General features: G+C 47.5%; 1 protein-coding gene and 1 long non-coding RNA gene across 4 annotated transcripts; one reads left to right on the top strand and one right to left on the bottom strand.

Annotated features, from left to right (window-relative positions):
• Positions 1-1,236: 1,236 nt before the first annotated feature.
• On the bottom strand, positions 1,237-15,626 carry PROX2 (prospero homeobox 2). Of its 2 annotated transcripts, XM_061156621.1 has the most exons (5): positions 15,494-15,626; positions 8,890-10,584; positions 4,639-4,746; positions 3,391-3,585; positions 1,237-1,868 (listed from the first exon to the last, which is right to left on the bottom strand). In XM_061156621.1, exons 2-5 carry the CDS (start codon positions 10,183-10,185, stop codon positions 1,683-1,685), a joined length of 1,785 nt encoding a protein of 594 aa, XP_061012604.1. In that variant the 5' UTR covers positions 10,186-10,584; positions 15,494-15,626; the 3' UTR covers positions 1,237-1,682. The 2 variants fall into 2 exon arrangements, with proteins under 2 accessions (XP_061012604.1, XP_061012603.1); XM_061156620.1 differs by lacking the exons at positions 1,237-1,868; positions 3,391-3,585; positions 4,639-4,746 and having other exon boundaries at positions 5,499-10,348; positions 15,494-15,617.
• On the top strand, positions 9,487-16,504 carry LOC133066015 (uncharacterized). 2 transcript variants are annotated; one of them, XR_009695059.1, is made up of 3 exons: positions 9,487-9,573; positions 11,633-11,669; positions 14,533-16,504. It is a non-coding gene; the product is annotated as an uncharacterized LOC133066015 (long non-coding RNA). The 2 variants fall into 2 exon arrangements; XR_009695058.1 differs by lacking the exon at positions 9,487-9,573 and adding an exon at positions 10,622-11,102.
• Positions 16,505-16,747: the final 243 nt, after the last annotated feature.

The raw sequence follows: 16,747 nt of genomic DNA, 5'->3' as shown, positions 1-16,747 counted from the left end.
CTGTTTGGAGTAAGAGAAAATTCAAAAGAAAGTCACCTTTACTACCTTTTTGTGTTGATACATCTAGCAATAATTTAGAAACTTCATCCTATCTGATCCAGCTGACTTGAAAAGTCGAGAAAGTAGGGTAGTTGATATAGTAATTTCTGTACAGGAGAAAGCAGTATGCTGATGAAATCACAGACACCCCTTAGTCGGAATGAGCTCTGAGTGATGCCTGCCCTGGCCTGTGTACTTTTGGCATGCTTTCAAAGACTTGATTCTGACTAGCTGAGATGCTGCAATTACCCAGCATTCCAGAGGTCTTGCTTATATGCTCAGAGCAAGTCACCATTTGTGTTGGACCAGCAGGGGGAAAAGAAAAAGTTGATTTCCTGAATTCCTTTATCTGTGAAAGATTGACCATGGGCTGTAAGGTCCTTATGGAGCAGGGGAGTTTCCATTTCTGTGTGATGCCGTATTTGTCTCAGTTACGCCATTCATCATCTGTGAGGCTATGCGCAAGCCTCCCGTCTGAGCTTCAGTTTCCTTCTTCCTCATTTAAGCAAGCTGGGCCAGATGAGCCCCTCAGGCCCTTTCTAGCTTTCACAGCCTGAAGTTCAGTTTCTTCGGCACATAGGAGCTTGAGGCATTCATTGCATTGGTCGACTAGAGACAGTTTGGGTTATTTAACTGCTGATAAACTCCAGCAGATGACTGTGAATGTATAATAACACTCAAGTCCTGCAGAAAGTTTGTATTGGCTTTGCTGAAAGGATCGGTGGACATCCGGGTGACAAAGCACTCCTAAGTGCCAGGCAGGGGTTGTCAGAAGACAGTGCCGCATCAGGGCTGGATGCTCACCGGGGACGGTGGCCTGTGCTGAGCATGGGCGGCAGCACCAGGCGGTCCCCGGGCAGCCTGGCCTCAGAAGGTCGTGGGTGCCTCCGTGCTCCTGACCACCCCTCCTGACCCAAATGCCCTGGCCTCCTAGCCTTTGGCGACTTACCTCACAGTACAAGTGCTCGGGCCTGGTGCACTGGGAAGACCCAGAGGAATCGGGTGGAGAGGGAGGTGGGAGGGGGGATCGGGATGGGGAATACGTGTAAATCTATGGCTGATTCAAATCAATGTATGACAAAACCCACTGAAAAAAATAAAAAAATAAAATGAAGATAATATCTACTTTTTGGGATAAATAGCTTAAAGGTAATGCATTTGAAAGTGTCTTGCACATAGGTGAAGCTTGATAAATAGGTAACTAAAAACAGCACTTTGTAAAAAAAAAAAAAAAAGACTCCAAATAAGATAACTTTGTCTGAAAGCTGAAGGGGGAAGAAAAGAACATTTGTGTAGTGAGTAATAAACATTTCACAGAGTTCTCTAAGATGTATCTCTCTATCCTTACAACCTCGTTTTACAGATGCAGAGACACCTGCAGGTTCCCAGGGTCATGATACCTGGAAACAGTGGAGTGGAGATTGTTCTGGTTCCAAACCATTGTATTCCTTTTACAGTATTTTATAGTTAATGTTAAACCTCTGGTAATTCTGGAAAAGGAAGTAAATGATCAAAAAATGGTCATAGTACCTATTTGAGGGATTTCTCCTTATGCCCTCTTTATATGACTACAGATGTACTGATTGCCATTTGACAACCAAACCCAGGAAAGCCAGGCCAGTCACTCCTCACTTTGTGGGATCTTAATTCCGAAACAGTTCCTGGGGATAGCTGGAAGATTTGAATATCTCTGGGATGTCACTGTCCAGTTTCGAAATAATTTTATAAATGGGTTTCTTCCAGGAAGGATCTGCGTCTTTGCCTGTGGAGACAGCCCTGAAGAACTCCTGTAATGTCAAGCTGGCGATTTCCAAGAAGCAGTCTGGGACCTGCGTTCCCAAAGAGACCCACGAGAAAGAAAAAACGTGAGGCTGTGAAGCCTGGCGCCATCCAGACCTCACTGCCTGACGCTGCCAGTTCCTTGGGTTGCAGGCTGATCAGAGCACCCCTACTCTCCTGGCCCCTGACTTTTGCAGCCCCAGGAATCCGTTGCTCCCTCATCAAATACAGACCTTAAAATGATGATCCTAATGAGACAGCCCTGGGAAAAAATGGATTAAGGACACTCCCTCTGTAGCAGTAGCTGATTCCGTTAATGGGTGACATTTTTAGCAAGTGGGAAATTCTGACTCTGGTTGAAATGAAATCTTTGGTTCAAAAGAGGTTTTTAGTATTCTTTTCCTTAGTGTCTCACGTAGAAAGAACCGCCCCCCAAGCTTATGACTGTTGTACCTCATTCCACCTTCTTTGGGGACTGGATTCAAAGGACTTGGAATCATTCCTGCTTCCAAAGCCAACCATTTGGCTTGGGGGTGGAGAGGGCTCAAGACTATGTTCCAGGACCTCACCCAAACTGGCAACAGTAACGATGGGACATCCCACAGGGCCTCCAAATCCAGCCTGGCTGGGGGCTTGCCCCCACTGCCTGCCAGATGACCACCCCCACATGGAAGGACGCAGCGCTGTCCCCCACCCACATGCCTGGACCCCCACGAGCCTCTCAAAGGAGGCATGGCCCATTTTTCCCACAGGTAGGCTTAGGTTTCTGAACATATTCTGATGGGGCATCTGACCAGCGGATGCCAGCAATTCTTCGCTTTCTTGGAGGCCTCAATACACTGCTCTTTGTGACCGCACAGTCACATGAGAAATGCGAGAAGAGGGCACTGTGCTCAGTAACCAGATGCACCGGGCACCGCAGAACAAGATGCCAGCCGAACAGAGCTGTTGGCCACACGCAAGGAAGATTACAAGCTCTCACCGATGACCCTTGGGCCACTTGCTCACCCTTCACCGATGCTTTACCTCTAAGGTGCCACCAGCGTGCCTTCATAGGGACCCCCAAAGGACTGAGCAGCTTAAGTATTGTCTATTACTTCCAGAAAGGATTTGAGATGACTTGCCATGGAAGGCCCACAGATAAAACTGTTCAAGGGAGAATGAAGATAAGAACCAAATGATGCGCAGAAACTGCAGTAAAGAAAACCTTGGCCAAGAAGCAGTGCTGCAGCGAGAGCCCGGTATTTATCCTGGGCCTCCTGGTGCAAAGCCAAGAAGGTTTGCAGGGTGTCAAACCCGGTCATTACAGAGTATTGTCTAAAACGGCATAACACCTGATCTCTGCCCATGTTTCTGAATAAAGACCGGCTGGAGATTCAGTTTGTGGCATTTACCTGCTGCCTACGAGAAGATGCGGAGGTTATCATCTTTGTGGATGGTACAGAGGTGGGTCCCAGGCTGCTCTGCTCTCAGTGACGTAAGGACAGACATGGAAGGGGATCTTTTCTAAAACTCCAGTGACAAAGGGAAGGCGCTCGTCAGACCTCCTGGGACCCAAGTGCACGGTCTTACCTCAAAGTCATTTCCCTTGTTATAGTGCATATTGAGAGCTCGAAAAAGTTCTGAGTCGCGGAGAACCACCAGCATTTTGGGATTTGTGACACCATCGGAAATCGCTTGCCGGGCAAATTTCTCCATCTGTATGTAATAAAACTCACGGAAGTTGCTGAACCACTTGATCATCTGGGAGGTGATGCAGCGGTTGAACTGTGCAAACAACAGGATCCGTGAAATCAGACATTTGTCACAAGGTGCTCAGAGTCAGAACTGTCAGCTTCCAATTCAACACAGGGGTTAGCAAGAGTGGCTTCAATTCACACTAAACAGGGCTTTCTTTAAAAAAGAAGTCACAGCTATTTTCTAAGCCTATACAGTTATACATGGAAAAATCTGAATTAGCTGTAATGCCCAGTAGAAAACAAATGTATTTTATAGCCTAGACTTATAAAGGTTTTTCACTCCTTAAATGTGACTTTGGGAGGGCCCAAGGTCAAGATCCGTGTGGTCCCATTTTCTGCAGCCACCCAGGTAGATTACATCATAGCCCCGGTGCGCTCTGCAAGGTAAAGAGCCAAGGGAAGGGGTAATGGTATAGATCGGAGGACTATGTATTGGCAACTCAGAGTTGCAGAATGAATCAAAAAATGAGAACTTGGTTCAGAGATGAACCAAGCGATTGGGTATGAGGGAAATAGCTCAAAAAAAAAAAAAGACTGGGGGTGGGGGTGGGATGATTGAGATACAAAGTATCAGCAGGCCCTAACCCAACCCCCAGGGTAAAGGAGGCCCTCTGAAACTATGGAAACATGCATGGCCTGGTTCCAACCCCCAGAGCTTGATTTTCTTATTGTCACATTGATTTGTATGCACCTTCACTCATTTTTGAAACACAAAAGTTCAAAGATAAATTTAACAGTGACAGTGTCCAACTCTCATACATTCTTTCTTTTTTATAGTGTCTCCAGCTAAGACAGAACACTAGGCTAAAGATGCTATTTACTCTTGGTTCTGTAACCCTGCCTCCCTCCCCAAGTGTTTCTGGGTCTTAGCTATAGCTCAGAAACTTAAATTCAGAGACCCAACCTTCCCACCCCCAAAGTTACCCCTGTTTATTCAGTTTCCCAGCCCAGGACAAAAATGCCACAACAAGAAGAGGAGCTAAAGTGCGCAGATGATGACCTAGGATTTGACTCAACGTGGGAAACACCTGCGGCCACTTGGGAGTTTTGCAGAGACTGGAACTCAGTTGAAGGACTTTACCTGAACATCGGGGAAGTAAGCCTTCAGGAGGTTGGAGCTGGGGTAGCGTGTGAAGAAAAACATTAGTTTGGCCTTCTTCAAGTGACCAGGATTTAGGCCCTCCTGGATTTGGCCCAGGGTCAAGGAAAACTAAAACCAGTTTATCAAATGATTTTGTCAAATTATCCAAATGGTAAATTGTCCTGTTCCTTATGGTTTCTATTTAATTTTTTTCTGGTTGAATGATGTATTTGCTCCATTATTCTCTCTCTAGCAAGTATGATCAGATAAACTTAGCAAGTATGATCAGATAAACTTCTTTCTTTCCAGATGCTGAATACCATCTATGTACAGTAAAGTTGCAGAATTTAAAAAAACATTTTGATGTGTTAAAGATCTATGGCATGTGTGATAGCAGATACAATTTGTTGTACTCAGTGTGTGTGTCTGTGTGTGTGCATGCGCGTGCGTGCACGGTATCACAATAGAGTGGGAAGAGATGGCAGCTGTCCCCCAGATAAACCATTTCAAAACCCCAAGTAGAGACTTACTTCTCCTCTCTATCTCAGTTTCCTCATCTGTAAAATGAGAGGAATCAACTAGATGGTCCCCTTTCTGGCCCTCATTGTTGAGTTTGTCGTGTTGATGCCAACAGGCACCTAACCAGACTGAGTACCAGATCACAGTTTGCTTTGGCTCAAGAAGCTCGAATTGCCGGGCTGCACTTCTCTCCATTTGCCTGGCAGAAGCTCCCCCTCACCCTCCCCACCTCAACCCAGATGCCCCCTGTGCTATGAAACCCTTCCTTGCCGAATTAGGCCTTCCTTACCCTGGGAAGCTCTTTGTATAAGCTGTTTTTTGTAAGAATGATGTGATAGGGGTTTTTATTGCATGTTTGCCTCCCCATTTAGACTGTGAGCTCCTTGAGAGCAAGGGCCTTACCCGTTCATCTTTGTATTCCACGTGCCTAGCCCGGTGCTAGGAGCAGAGTAGGTGCTCAATAAATGTTTGGTGAATGAAGGAATGAGTGATTGAATTGTCAATTTTAATCCATGATTAAGTATGGCGATTCTATTCCAACCCATGCCTCTCACTCTGGGAACAGATCCCTCCCCCTTTAGTAAGAGCAGGGGGCTGTGGCATGAAAATCTAGCACCAGGGTGGTAGGGAAATAAAGAGTCTTACGCTAGAACACTTAGCATTCCCAGGAACAATCCTAGGGCTGTGTGGAAAGCATTCAGGGTGACCTTGGAGCTGAAGCCTGAGAGCTGTAGCTTTAGGACAATGAAGAGGACTTGTCAGTTTACCGGAAGGAAACCAGACAACTGGTTTCAACTATAGCTGGCCCAGGCACCCAGGCCGCTGTCCAGGAGGCCCCTGCCCCCTGCCTCACTAGCCCTACTTCTTATCCTTCGTAAGTGCTATGGAAAGAATCCTGGATTGGAAGTTCAAAGACCCAGCTTCAGATCATAGATTTTGCCACTTAGTCCTGTATAACCCTAGGCAAGCCGCTTACCTTCGCTGGGCCCTATTTCTAAACTGTGGAGTGTAGTGGTTGAAACGCGCTTGGCAGTCAGATGCTGGCTTTGAATCCTGGCTCTGCATGTGTCTGTCTGACTCTGAGCAACTTAGCCTGCTTCTGTCCCTCTCGGATACTGATCTAGAGTGGATACTTGAGGATGGTGAGGTAACTCGGGCTCACAACCCCTTCTCTGAAACAGTGGGCCAAATGGAAGCCAGGTTTCAGAATTTATCTTGTCAAGGCAATATGGTGTGTGTATGATGTGTTAGTCACTGTCCACAGCAGGGTCTGTGGCAGCTGTCTAATCAGATAGTTTAAAGTTCCCACAGCAAAATCAAAGACTAATTGTGCTAAGTGAGATAGTCTATAAAAGGCCTCCTATCAGCACACGTAGGGCTTCCCAGGTGCCGCTGGTGGTTAAGAACCTGCCTGCCAATGCAGGAGACACAGGAGACGTGGGTTCCATCCCTGGGTCAGGAAGATCCCCTGGAGGAGGGCACGGCAACTCACTCCGGCATTCTTGCCTGGAGAATCCCATGGACAGAGGAGCCTGGTGGGCTTCGGTCCATAGGGTCACAAAGAGTCGGACATGACTGAAGCGACTCAGCGCGCAGTGCAGGTCAAAACCTGCGCTTTGCAGGGTTTGCAACCAAGAGGATTTCCCATCGACCTTAGGAGAAAGAAATCAGAGTTTTTCAGAGCGTTTTGAGTTTCAGAACTGTGGCTAGGTGGGAACTGCCGGTCCCAGTGCCTGCTGCCCAGGAGGTGTGCGGTCACTCATCATTGCCTCATCATCATACCCGTTCCACCTGGTCACAGGGGTGTCATGTGAATGGAAAGTTCTTTTATATGTAAGCATCTTGCTCTTCTGGGCTTTCATGGCCCCAGAAGAATAAATCTATAATTCTAGAATGAGGGAATAATTGGGGCCAGGATGCTTCCTGGGGGCCCCCAATTGTTGCAAAGGTAGCCCAATACCTGATCAGGGCAGCCAGGCCCTGTGGGTGGCCCCCCAAAACCCCCTGAAGCTCTCGGAGCCCAAGCCTCATTTCACAAGGCAGGTCCAGGCACACAGGAGGTGCTCTTCTGAAATAACAGAATACCCTTCCCAGGGGAAGATCAGCGGAGAATCTTTGGGGACTGAGTTCTTGAGGTTCTTCCACAACCTGACTCTGACAGGGAGTCTTAATCAGTGGCCTCTTGTCAAAGGCCTGCACAGATAGCTTCTCTCACTCAGGGCTTTCACCTGACAAGAAAATCTGTCTACAGTGATCTCTCTGTGTCTACTGCCTGAAAGGGGTACTGGTGGCTGGCGAGATGCTCTCAGCATTGGGTTTGTTTGTGGCTGTTGCTCCCGGCCTGCCAGGAAAAGAACCCGGGGGTGTCCAAGCTTGGGCTGTGTTGCCAACACTTGTGACCAGCAGGTGGCGCTCATAGCCTAGGACACAAGAGCCAGCCTGGTGTGGCCGTGAGCGGGTTCCACCCCATCCTGCCGCCTTCACCACAGCTTGCCAGGTAGAAGGGGCTTGACTATTCACCCCTGCTTGTGTGACTCCACAGGCACAAGGAGATGCAATTTAAGGCTGTCCCTGAGAAGCAGCAGCGTGAGCTTGGCTCACTAAAAAAGCCACATCCAATAAATATGTTCTCAGGAACTTTAATCTCACAAGATGCTGGTTGAAAGAGGGCTCTTTGGTTAGATGCGTGTGGGACTGTATACATTCTCCTCTTAGCGGTTTTCATCGGACTTCATGCTAAAAAGGCTCTGAGAAGTCCCACAGAAATGGAACTAACCCAGTGTTTACCCAAGCAACTTCTCTTGCTTCAACAACTTTTACATTCCTGAGGGAGGGTTACTCTGGAGAAACATCTGCTTCTGAGGGGGCTCTCCCTAAGGCCTGCAAAGATGATGCAGTAAGATTCAGACCCTCTGCAGACCAGCCTGGGCCCCACAGCCTGCCCGGCGGGGGACCCCCCCAGCCCCACTCCCTCCACTCATGCAGCACCCAGCTCTCTGCTCAGCAGCAGCTTAGAAGCTAGTCCTTAAACTGAAGTCTTCTTACCCCTTTCACCTGGCCTCAGGTCTTGTCCCTGAAGAAAATCTCCCCTTTTCCCATCAGCCCCGCAAGTTTCTGGCCCCTCATGTATTGCCCATGAGTTATCTAGTTGGTGCAGGTAGAAGGGGCATGACTATTCACCCCTGCTTGTGTGACTCCACAGACACAAGGAGATGCAATTTAATGAGATGTCTCATTTAAGGAGATGTCTCTTTTTGCCTGAAGAGACAAGAGGTTCTGGGAGCCACATCTCAGGTAAGGCCATTGCTTAGGTGTAGGCCACTGCCAAGGTGTATGAGCAGCTGACGTCTCAGTGATGGGGTTCTTCCTTCCACAGGTTGTTTTTGTCATATTTTGGGAGCCCATTTGGGTTTAAAAATAAATAAAACCCTTCCAGACCCAAAGGATTAATTCAGTAGTGGTAGAATCTATGTTACAGAAGAAGGTGAAGGAACCCTCCCAGACCCTTGGATCTCAGAACACGGCCACCACTTTCTCAGGAACCTAACAGCTATGAGCCACAGGGGACGGAAGCCCCAGAACGAACATTAAGAAGACGCCCCTCTCCTCCGGGAGAACAGAGCAGTTCCCCGAGCCAAGCAGTTGTTTGTCCCCTAGCCTCCCCTCAGCATCTGGAGTTCCTGTCTCCCTGGGCTGGGACAAATGAGAACCCCGATTACCCGAAAAGGATATGTGGGCTGCAGAGAAAGGAAGCGTGTCCGTGATAGCCTGCAGGCCACCCGGCTCCATTTTCACTGGGGGAACGAGGGCCAGTCTTTCCAAACAGGTGGACGTGAAGGGCCAGGGGCACTGCCGCTGGCCCGAGGCCAAAGGTCGCAGTCTGGCAGCTCCCCAAGGTCGCAGGGCCACCTCCGAGGAGGGCTGGCTCCGGGCAGACGGGTCCTGAGGAAGACCGCCCCTCCAGCTGCCCCCGGGCCCATGGCCCAGTAGCTGGCCGAGAATCTGCTCCTTCTGGATGTGGGCAGGTGCAACCGCCAAGGGACAGTCTGTTGGGGGAGCCTGATAGGGTTTGGGGATCATTCTCGGAGAGATGGGGTACCTGGGAGGATCTAGAGACTTGGCCAGCGATAAGCTTCCCAGTGGAGCCCCTGCTGGTGGCTGGGCCCGCCTCGGCAAGGCCGCCAGAGGAAGCGGATCTTTACGGGCACCGCCCTCAGGAGGCGAGGGCTCACTCCTCCCGTCTGGCACGGGCCCCTGCAACTTCCCGCCCAGCTGAGTCAGGCGCCCCGATGGATCCACCAGTACCTTCTGTAACACCGAGTCCACAGCCTGGGATATGGCCCCCGTCAGTTCTTTCTTCAGACTCTCCAGCAAGGCCCGTGCTTCAGAGGGAAGAAACCTGGGCCCCTCAGGCAGGTACTGGACCTCAGACACTCTGTGTGTCTCCAACCTGGAGAGGTCCCCGACGGACCCCGGGCAGTGGTGGTGGTCGCTGTCCACCCCCCAGGGCCCAGGCCCAGGGCCGTTCCTCTGGTCTGCCGTCGCAGGGCCCTGGGCTGCGGCCCTGGGCTCCACGGCCCGCAGGACGCGTTCCCGCAGGTGTCTCACCTGCTGCCTCAGCAGGTGGAGCTGTCCTCTCACCCGAGGGCCCCCCTTCCTGCCACCGCCCCGGTTCCCTGCGGGGCCTGGCTCCAGGGGGCCTTGCTGCGCGGGAAGGCTCTGCTTCCTCTTCCGCCCCCAGGCCTTCTCTGGGCAGCTCAGGCCGTCCCCGGCGGGGGCCCTGCCTGGCCCCAGAGGGGTTGGGGAGAGGAACATGCCTCGTACGATGGTCTCTACTCTGGCCCTCTTTGCCTGGATGTGCTCATCCCCAAAGCAGTCAGGGTCGGAGAGGCTGGAGCCGGGGACCTGACTCCAGGCAAAGGGGGAGCATCTGCTCTGCTCCCTGGGGGATAGGCTTCTTCCACCTTCCATGCAAGGTTCTGTCGGATATTGGGCTGGACCCGAAAGCAAGCTGGAGTTTGGATCCATCTCTTGGCTCCACAGACACCGTAGTCAGGGTTCTGCGAGAGAGTTTCTCTGGAGGCTCTCAGCTGGAGGTGCACCTCCAGGGATCTGGGGCTTTCTCCTCTCCACTTAGAGGAAGGATTCAGACTCTGGGATTCCGGGCGCTCACCCACCTCCTGGGCAGACTCTGAAAATAGAGACAGGAGAAAACAGGACCCGTGACTCTGAGCGGTACTTCTCCAACTTGACTGTGCAAACAAAGCTTGAATCCTGTTAAAAGGCAGATTCTTGAGTCAGCAGGTCTGGAGTGGGGCAGCGATTGATTCTGTATCCCCAGCCAGCTCCCAGGTGATGATGCTGCTTGTCCCGACCACACTTTGAAGACATTCCCAAGAGCAGGCCTCCCAGGAGAAAGTTCTTGTCCTGCCAGGACATAAAAATAAAGTAATCCATAATAATGATTGTGGCAGCCAGTTGCGTAACTGGCATTGTGCCAATAACTTTACACCCATTACCTAATTTAATTCTCATAACAGCTCCGTGGGAATGCTGTCAGTCCTATTTTACAGATAAAGGAAACAGGCTCAGAGGAATTAAGAAGTTACCTCCCTAAGGTCATACAGTTAGTGTCAGGCTGGAGTCAGAATAAGATTTATCTTGATTTAGAATGACTTTCTGCAATAGAATCACCCTGGGCACTTGTTAAAAATAGCAGATCCAGTAGGCTCGCCAGTCCTGCTTAATCAGAAGTCCTCAGCACTGTGTTAGGGCACCTGCCTCTGAAACAAGCAAACTGAAGTTTGAGAACACGCTGTTTGACCACTATGCAATCCTGCTCCTGAAAGAGTCGGATCATGCATTTATCTTTCAACCTTCTCACAGCTGCTTTTTAAGCATCTACTGTACATCAAGACTTCTTCTGGACACTTGGACAGTGTGTGGTGAGTAAAACAGCGTAGTCTTGCTCTCATAGAGCAGGACATCTAGCAGGGGAAGAGAGAATAGAAAAGTACATTTTCAGGTCGTGATAACTGCTATGAAGAAAAAGCACAATAAGGACTGGGATGAAGATATGGGAGAATGAGGGAGCAATTTTAGAAAAGACTGCATAAAGCTGTTTTATTCCCATGAATATCAAAATGCGCTGCACTCGAATCAGGAGCTAATGTGTGTGCAGGAGGCTTTGGGTAGCAGGTATAAGGCACTTGGAGTTTATGAAACCTTCATATATGTAAAGTCATTACATCTCACACCAACCTTGATGGCTGGTGTAATTCTCCCATTTTGTAGACAGGGGAATTGAGGTTAAGAATGGCTCTCAGTTACTAATGTTCCAAGTCTTCTAATGCAAACACACTTAAGCTCCCTCCCCAAAGATAAGAAGACCTGCATTAAGAGACTGACTTCTCTGTCTTTTAAGCAGATTCATCCTTTCCTAGAAAATTTAAATGAATTTCTTTTTTCTCTACAGATTTCCACTCTTGATTGCTTCTTGAGTACAAATGCTGGTAGGAGAGATTTTGCTTTCTTTCCATTTTTCATCTTGAAGCTTGCTTAGAATTCTATACTTTAGGAAATCTCAGCTCTTCTGGAGCCAGGGGGTTCTAATTGGTAGACTTGACCACAGCCTCCACTTGGAGCTGGCTGGCAGCTGGCAGACACTCAACACAAGCTCTCCAAGGGCAACTTCATGTCAGCACCAGGGTGAAGGGTAGGAGGCAATGGCAGCTGCAGTGCCATTTTGAGGGAAATGCCACTGAAAGAAGGTTAGGTTCTCAGGTCAATTAGAAGATTCTGGCTTTGAATAAGTAAGACATTTGTAAATTACTAAAAATAAAAATCACTGATTTGCCACATTAATATAAATGAAAGAATTTGCTATTGCCAAGTTTTACCAACAGTTTTGATGGTTTACCACCTCTTGGAGAGAGAAACATTTAACTTCCTGTGATCATTTGGCAATGAATATACACTATTTGTATAATATGAAAAAAAATTTTTAAATCATATCATCTAATAAGCATAAGTGGATCATTGCATATACATTAGCTGCCTTCTAAGCAATAATGATCACTACACTGGCACAATTGATATTTTAACTTAGAGGGGCTAAACAACAATAACACAAACCATGTATATTTTCAGTTAAAAGGGGCTTTTCTGGTAGCTCAGCTGGTAAAGAATCTGCCTGCAATGCAGGAGACCCTGGTTTGATTCCTGGGTTGGGAAGATCCCCTGGAGAAGGGATGGGCTACCCACTCCAGTATTCATAGGCTTCCCTGGTGGTTCAGATAGTAAAGAATCTGCTCACAATGCAGGAGAACTGGGTTCGATCTCTGGGTTGGGAAGATCCTATGGAGGAGGGCATGGCAGTCCACTCCCATATTCTTGCCTGGAGAATCCCCATAGACAGAGGAGCCTGGTGGGCTACAGTCCACGGGGTCGCACAGAGTCAGATATGACTGAGTGGCAAAGCACAGCACAGCTTCCAAAAAGAAGAAGGGTTTGGTTACAGTTATTCTTAGTGAACATTTCCTAAACTCAATGTTTTCAAACCCAGACTCCATGGCTGCGCTCTGCCTTTCCTCTCTGCCACCTATCTTCTTGCTCAGTCCAGAAGCTAGAGAGCCTCTTTGACCCCTGCCAATCTTCTTATCCTCAACATTCGGTCACTATGGCTGGTAAATTTTGGGGAAAAATGGCTCTGAACTACATTCTGCCATATTGTTCCCATTATGTTTTCCTGACTTCGCATCTCATAAGTTTTCACCTGGGCAATTCCAATACCTCATGACTGGTCCCCATCCTCTAGCTTCTCACTGTGGTCCTTTTTCTACATTCATTCATTTATTCATTCAACAAATACGGGCTGAGTGGTGACAACAAACAAAATCCTCTGCCCAAGTGGAGCTAACAATCATGCAAAGGGAGGCAGATGTAATAACTTAGCAAGGAATGGAAGGCCAATATACAGGGCCTTGTTGATAACTGTGAAAATATTGGCCTTTACTCTGAGATAAATGAGGACCCATTGGAACGCTATGTGCAACGTGACCTGACTTAGTTTTAAAAGGCTCGTTCTTTACTGGGTGGGGAATAAACTAGGCGTGGCGAGCAAGGGTTGAAACAGAGAGATGGCTTAGGAGGCTCTTGTGATCATCTAGATGATAATAATTCAGATGAGATGGCTTGGACCAGGGTGACAGCAACAGAAGTGGGAAGTGGTGTCAGATCCTGGATATATGTCAATGTTGAAACCAGTGGGGTTTACTATTAATAACAGATTGGATGTAAGGAACAAGAGAAAAAGAAGCATCACTGATGATGGCTCCAAAGTGTTTGGCCTAGAAGGATGGAGTTGCATGGACTGAGACGGGGAGGGCTACAGAAGAAGCAGACTTGAGGAGGAATATCAGGAGCCCAGTTTTGAAAGTGATAAATTTGAAATAATGATCAGACATATCAATGAGGATGCTGAGAAAGCAGTTGGATAACTAGGCCTAGGGTTCAGTGGGGGAGATTTGGGTTCAAAATAAATAATTAAGAGTTGCAGGTATGTAGATGGATGTACTTATCAAGGAGTGAATGTAGGCAGAGAGGAGCAGGGGGCTGAAGTCTGAGTCCTGGGACTTAATAGCATGAAGAGGCTGGGCAAGAGGGGACCCAAACAGGAAACATAAACAACAATCAATGAAGTAGGAAGAAGTTTAGTGAAAGAAGTGTTTCTAGGAGACGGGAGAGGTCAAGTCACATAAGGATTGTGAATTGACCATTCAAGTTAGTAATTCCAGATGTTATTCAGAGTCACTTGGGGTCCTTATCAGAGCAGTTTTGGTGGAGTGGAGGGCAGGGGAAGCCTGGTTGGACTGAATTTTAAGGAGAGGCAAGAAAAGGAATTGGTGACATTGACTGTGGCAACTTTTTCAAGGTGTTTTGTAAGGAAGAGAGAAACGGGAAAGTAACTGGAAAGAGAAGTGAGGTCAGAGAGGGTTTCTTGAAGGAACCCTCCCACGCCATTGGTGGGAATGGAAATTGGTGCAGCCACTGTGGAAAACATCATGGAGGTTCCTAAAAATAGTTACCATATGATCCAGCAATCCGACTCCTGTGCATATATCAGCAGAAAATTCTAACTCAAAAAGATACATGCAAAAAAAAAAAAAAGATACTTGCAGGGAGTTCCCTGGCAGTCCAGTGGTTAGGGCTCCAACCATCCACTGCAGGGGGCACAGATTCCATCCTTGAATGGGGAACTAAGATCCTGCTTTCGTGTGGAAAAAAAAGAAAAAAAAAAAAAGATATATGCACCCCCCATGTCTGTACTACTTACAGTAGCCAAGATATGTAAGCAACCTAAATGTCTGTCAACAGATGAATGAATAAAGAATATGTGGTACATACATACAATGGAATACTACTCAGTCATACAAAAGAATGAAATAATGCCATTTTCAGCAACATGGATGGGCCTGGAGATGATCATACTAAGTGAAGTAAGTCAGAGAAAGACAAATATATGATATCACTTATAAGTGAAATCTAAAAAAATGATACAAATGAACTTTTTTACAAAACAGAAATAGACTCACAGACATAGAAAGCAAATTTATGGCTACTAAAGTGGAGCTGGAAGGAGGGATAAATTCAGAATTTGGGAGTAACAGATACACACCACTACATACAAAGCAAATGACAAACAACAAGGACTTACTACATAGCATGGGGAACTGTAGTCAATATCTTGTAATAACCTATAATGCAAAAGAAGCTGAAAAGGAATAGTATACATGTATAACTGTACATCAGAAACTAAGACCACATTGTAAATCAAATATACGCCAATAAAAATTAAATTTAAAAAAAGATAATTTCTCAGGATAGGAGGCATCACAGGATATTTGTAGGCTAATAGCAATGCTGTTGTGGAAAGATAATATTTGTTAATATAGACAAGAGGGGGAGAATTTCTGGAGCCTAGTCTTTGGGTAGGAAGGAGGGGGTGTGATGTGGTGCAGACGAGGAGGGCTGACTTTAGAGAGGAGAACCCTCAGTTCATTGGTGGTGGAGGAGAAAGGCAGGTATGTGGGCAGGTGCTGGCAGGTGGGTAGATGCGGTGATGGGAGCTCGGTGGGGGAAGTCCCTTTTGATGGTTTCCGTTTTCTCAGCAACATTGTCATTGACATTAATTTTCTAAAGTGTAGGTCTGCTGACGCGCCTCCATGGAATCCAAGCCTTTGCTAGCTTCCTATTTACGGTAAGGTGCAGATATCTGGGCTCCTGGTAACCACGGTCTTACTCTAACTCCTCTGGAGCCCCTGCCCTCAGCCATTACCTGTGTTGCGCTGTCCTGGGCTGTGTTTCCTGAGCTCACCAAACTGCTTCATGCCTCCAGATCTTCACACCTGCTGTTCCCTCCACCTGGAAGGCCCTTCTGCTTTCCACCTGATGAACCTGTACTCCTCTTTTAAAATCCAACTGAAATGCCCGCTCCTTTCTGAAGCAATCATTGTGTCTCCCCCCACCCCCGCCCTCTGCTTCAGGCTCTGAGTTCCCCAAGTAGTGCCTGATCACCAATTGTCACCAGACAGGTTTGTGCTCAGTTACATATTCTCTCAGCACTTTATTAGGACTGACCTTTGTCTCCTCATTAGAGGTACGGTATTTCAGATCACTCCAACACCAAGCGCAGAGCCTTGTGCGTGAAACAAAACCAACACAGCCAGACCGGGAGACAGAAACAGACAGAAGGGCACAGAACCACCAACTGCCAAATCTCCCTTGTGGGTTATTGAAGGTATTGTTTCTGGTGTGGTCCGTGTGCCCGGGACGGCACAGCTATTAGAGTCAAGGACGGGACTCCGTGTATTCGATGAAGCAAAAATCAGCAAGAATGTTTTGATGTCAGAAACTGGAAGTCCAGCCAGACACTGCTGTGGCCAGTTGCCCAGAGACGGTCACGCTCATCTCTGTAGGACAGCCATGGAAACTCTGCATCCGGGCAGCCAAGAAACAGGAAACCTCTAATGCTGGGACCAGCCTGCTGCCCGCGCCCTGGATCTGGGTGTGGCTTGAAGCAGCGATGCTGTCTGTTTGCAAATTAACTAGTAGCACTCTCACACTCACTGACAGACGTGACCATTGTCACAACCCTTTAAAAATAGGTTTACTGCTTTCTTTGAAAAGTAAAAGTCATGAAAGTAATACAGGATCATTTTACTTCCCAAATACAGAAATGTGTTAATAGGAGAAGAAAGACACTTATAATGCTGCCTCCCAGAAAAAAAAATCACAGCCAACATTTTGGTGTTCATCATTTTTTCCAAATTTTTTGTCTGTGTACAAAGTTCCATAATTTTCATAATTCTAGTTATTTAAAAAAATAAAATGGAATCATACATAGTTCTGTAGCTTTCCATTGTTCCCTTTTTTGTGTGTCAAAGAACATTAATCTACAGCAGCATTGTAAAAGCTGATAGTAGTCCATTGTATGGATGGACCATAACTTATTTGGTAAATTCTCCTCCTGTGTGTGTATGCTTAGTCGCTCAGTCCTGTCCAACTCTTTGCAATCCCATGGATAGTAGCC

Source organism: Dama dama, chromosome 12, assembly GCF_033118175.1.
Source record: "Dama dama isolate Ldn47 chromosome 12, ASM3311817v1, whole genome shotgun sequence".
NCBI classification, from domain to species: Eukaryota; Metazoa; Chordata; class Mammalia; order Artiodactyla; family Cervidae; genus Dama; species Dama dama.
This window is presented reverse-complemented; position numbering and strand designations above follow the sequence as displayed.

Excerpts from the sequence above, each read along its gene's own strand:
- PROX2 (XM_061156621.1), bottom strand. The coding sequence starts at position 10,185 with ATGGATCCAAACTCCAGCTTGCTTTCGGGTCCAGCCCAATATCCGACA. Across the intron at positions 4,747-8,889 it reads TTCCTTTCTCTGCAGCCCAC|ATCCAGGAGGGCCTAAATCC; the intron begins ATATCCTTTTCG and ends ACCCTGGGCCAA. Across the intron at positions 3,586-4,638 it reads CTTACTTCCCCGATGTTCAG|TTCAACCGCTGCATCACCTC; the intron begins GTAAAGTCCTTC and ends TTGTTTGCACAG.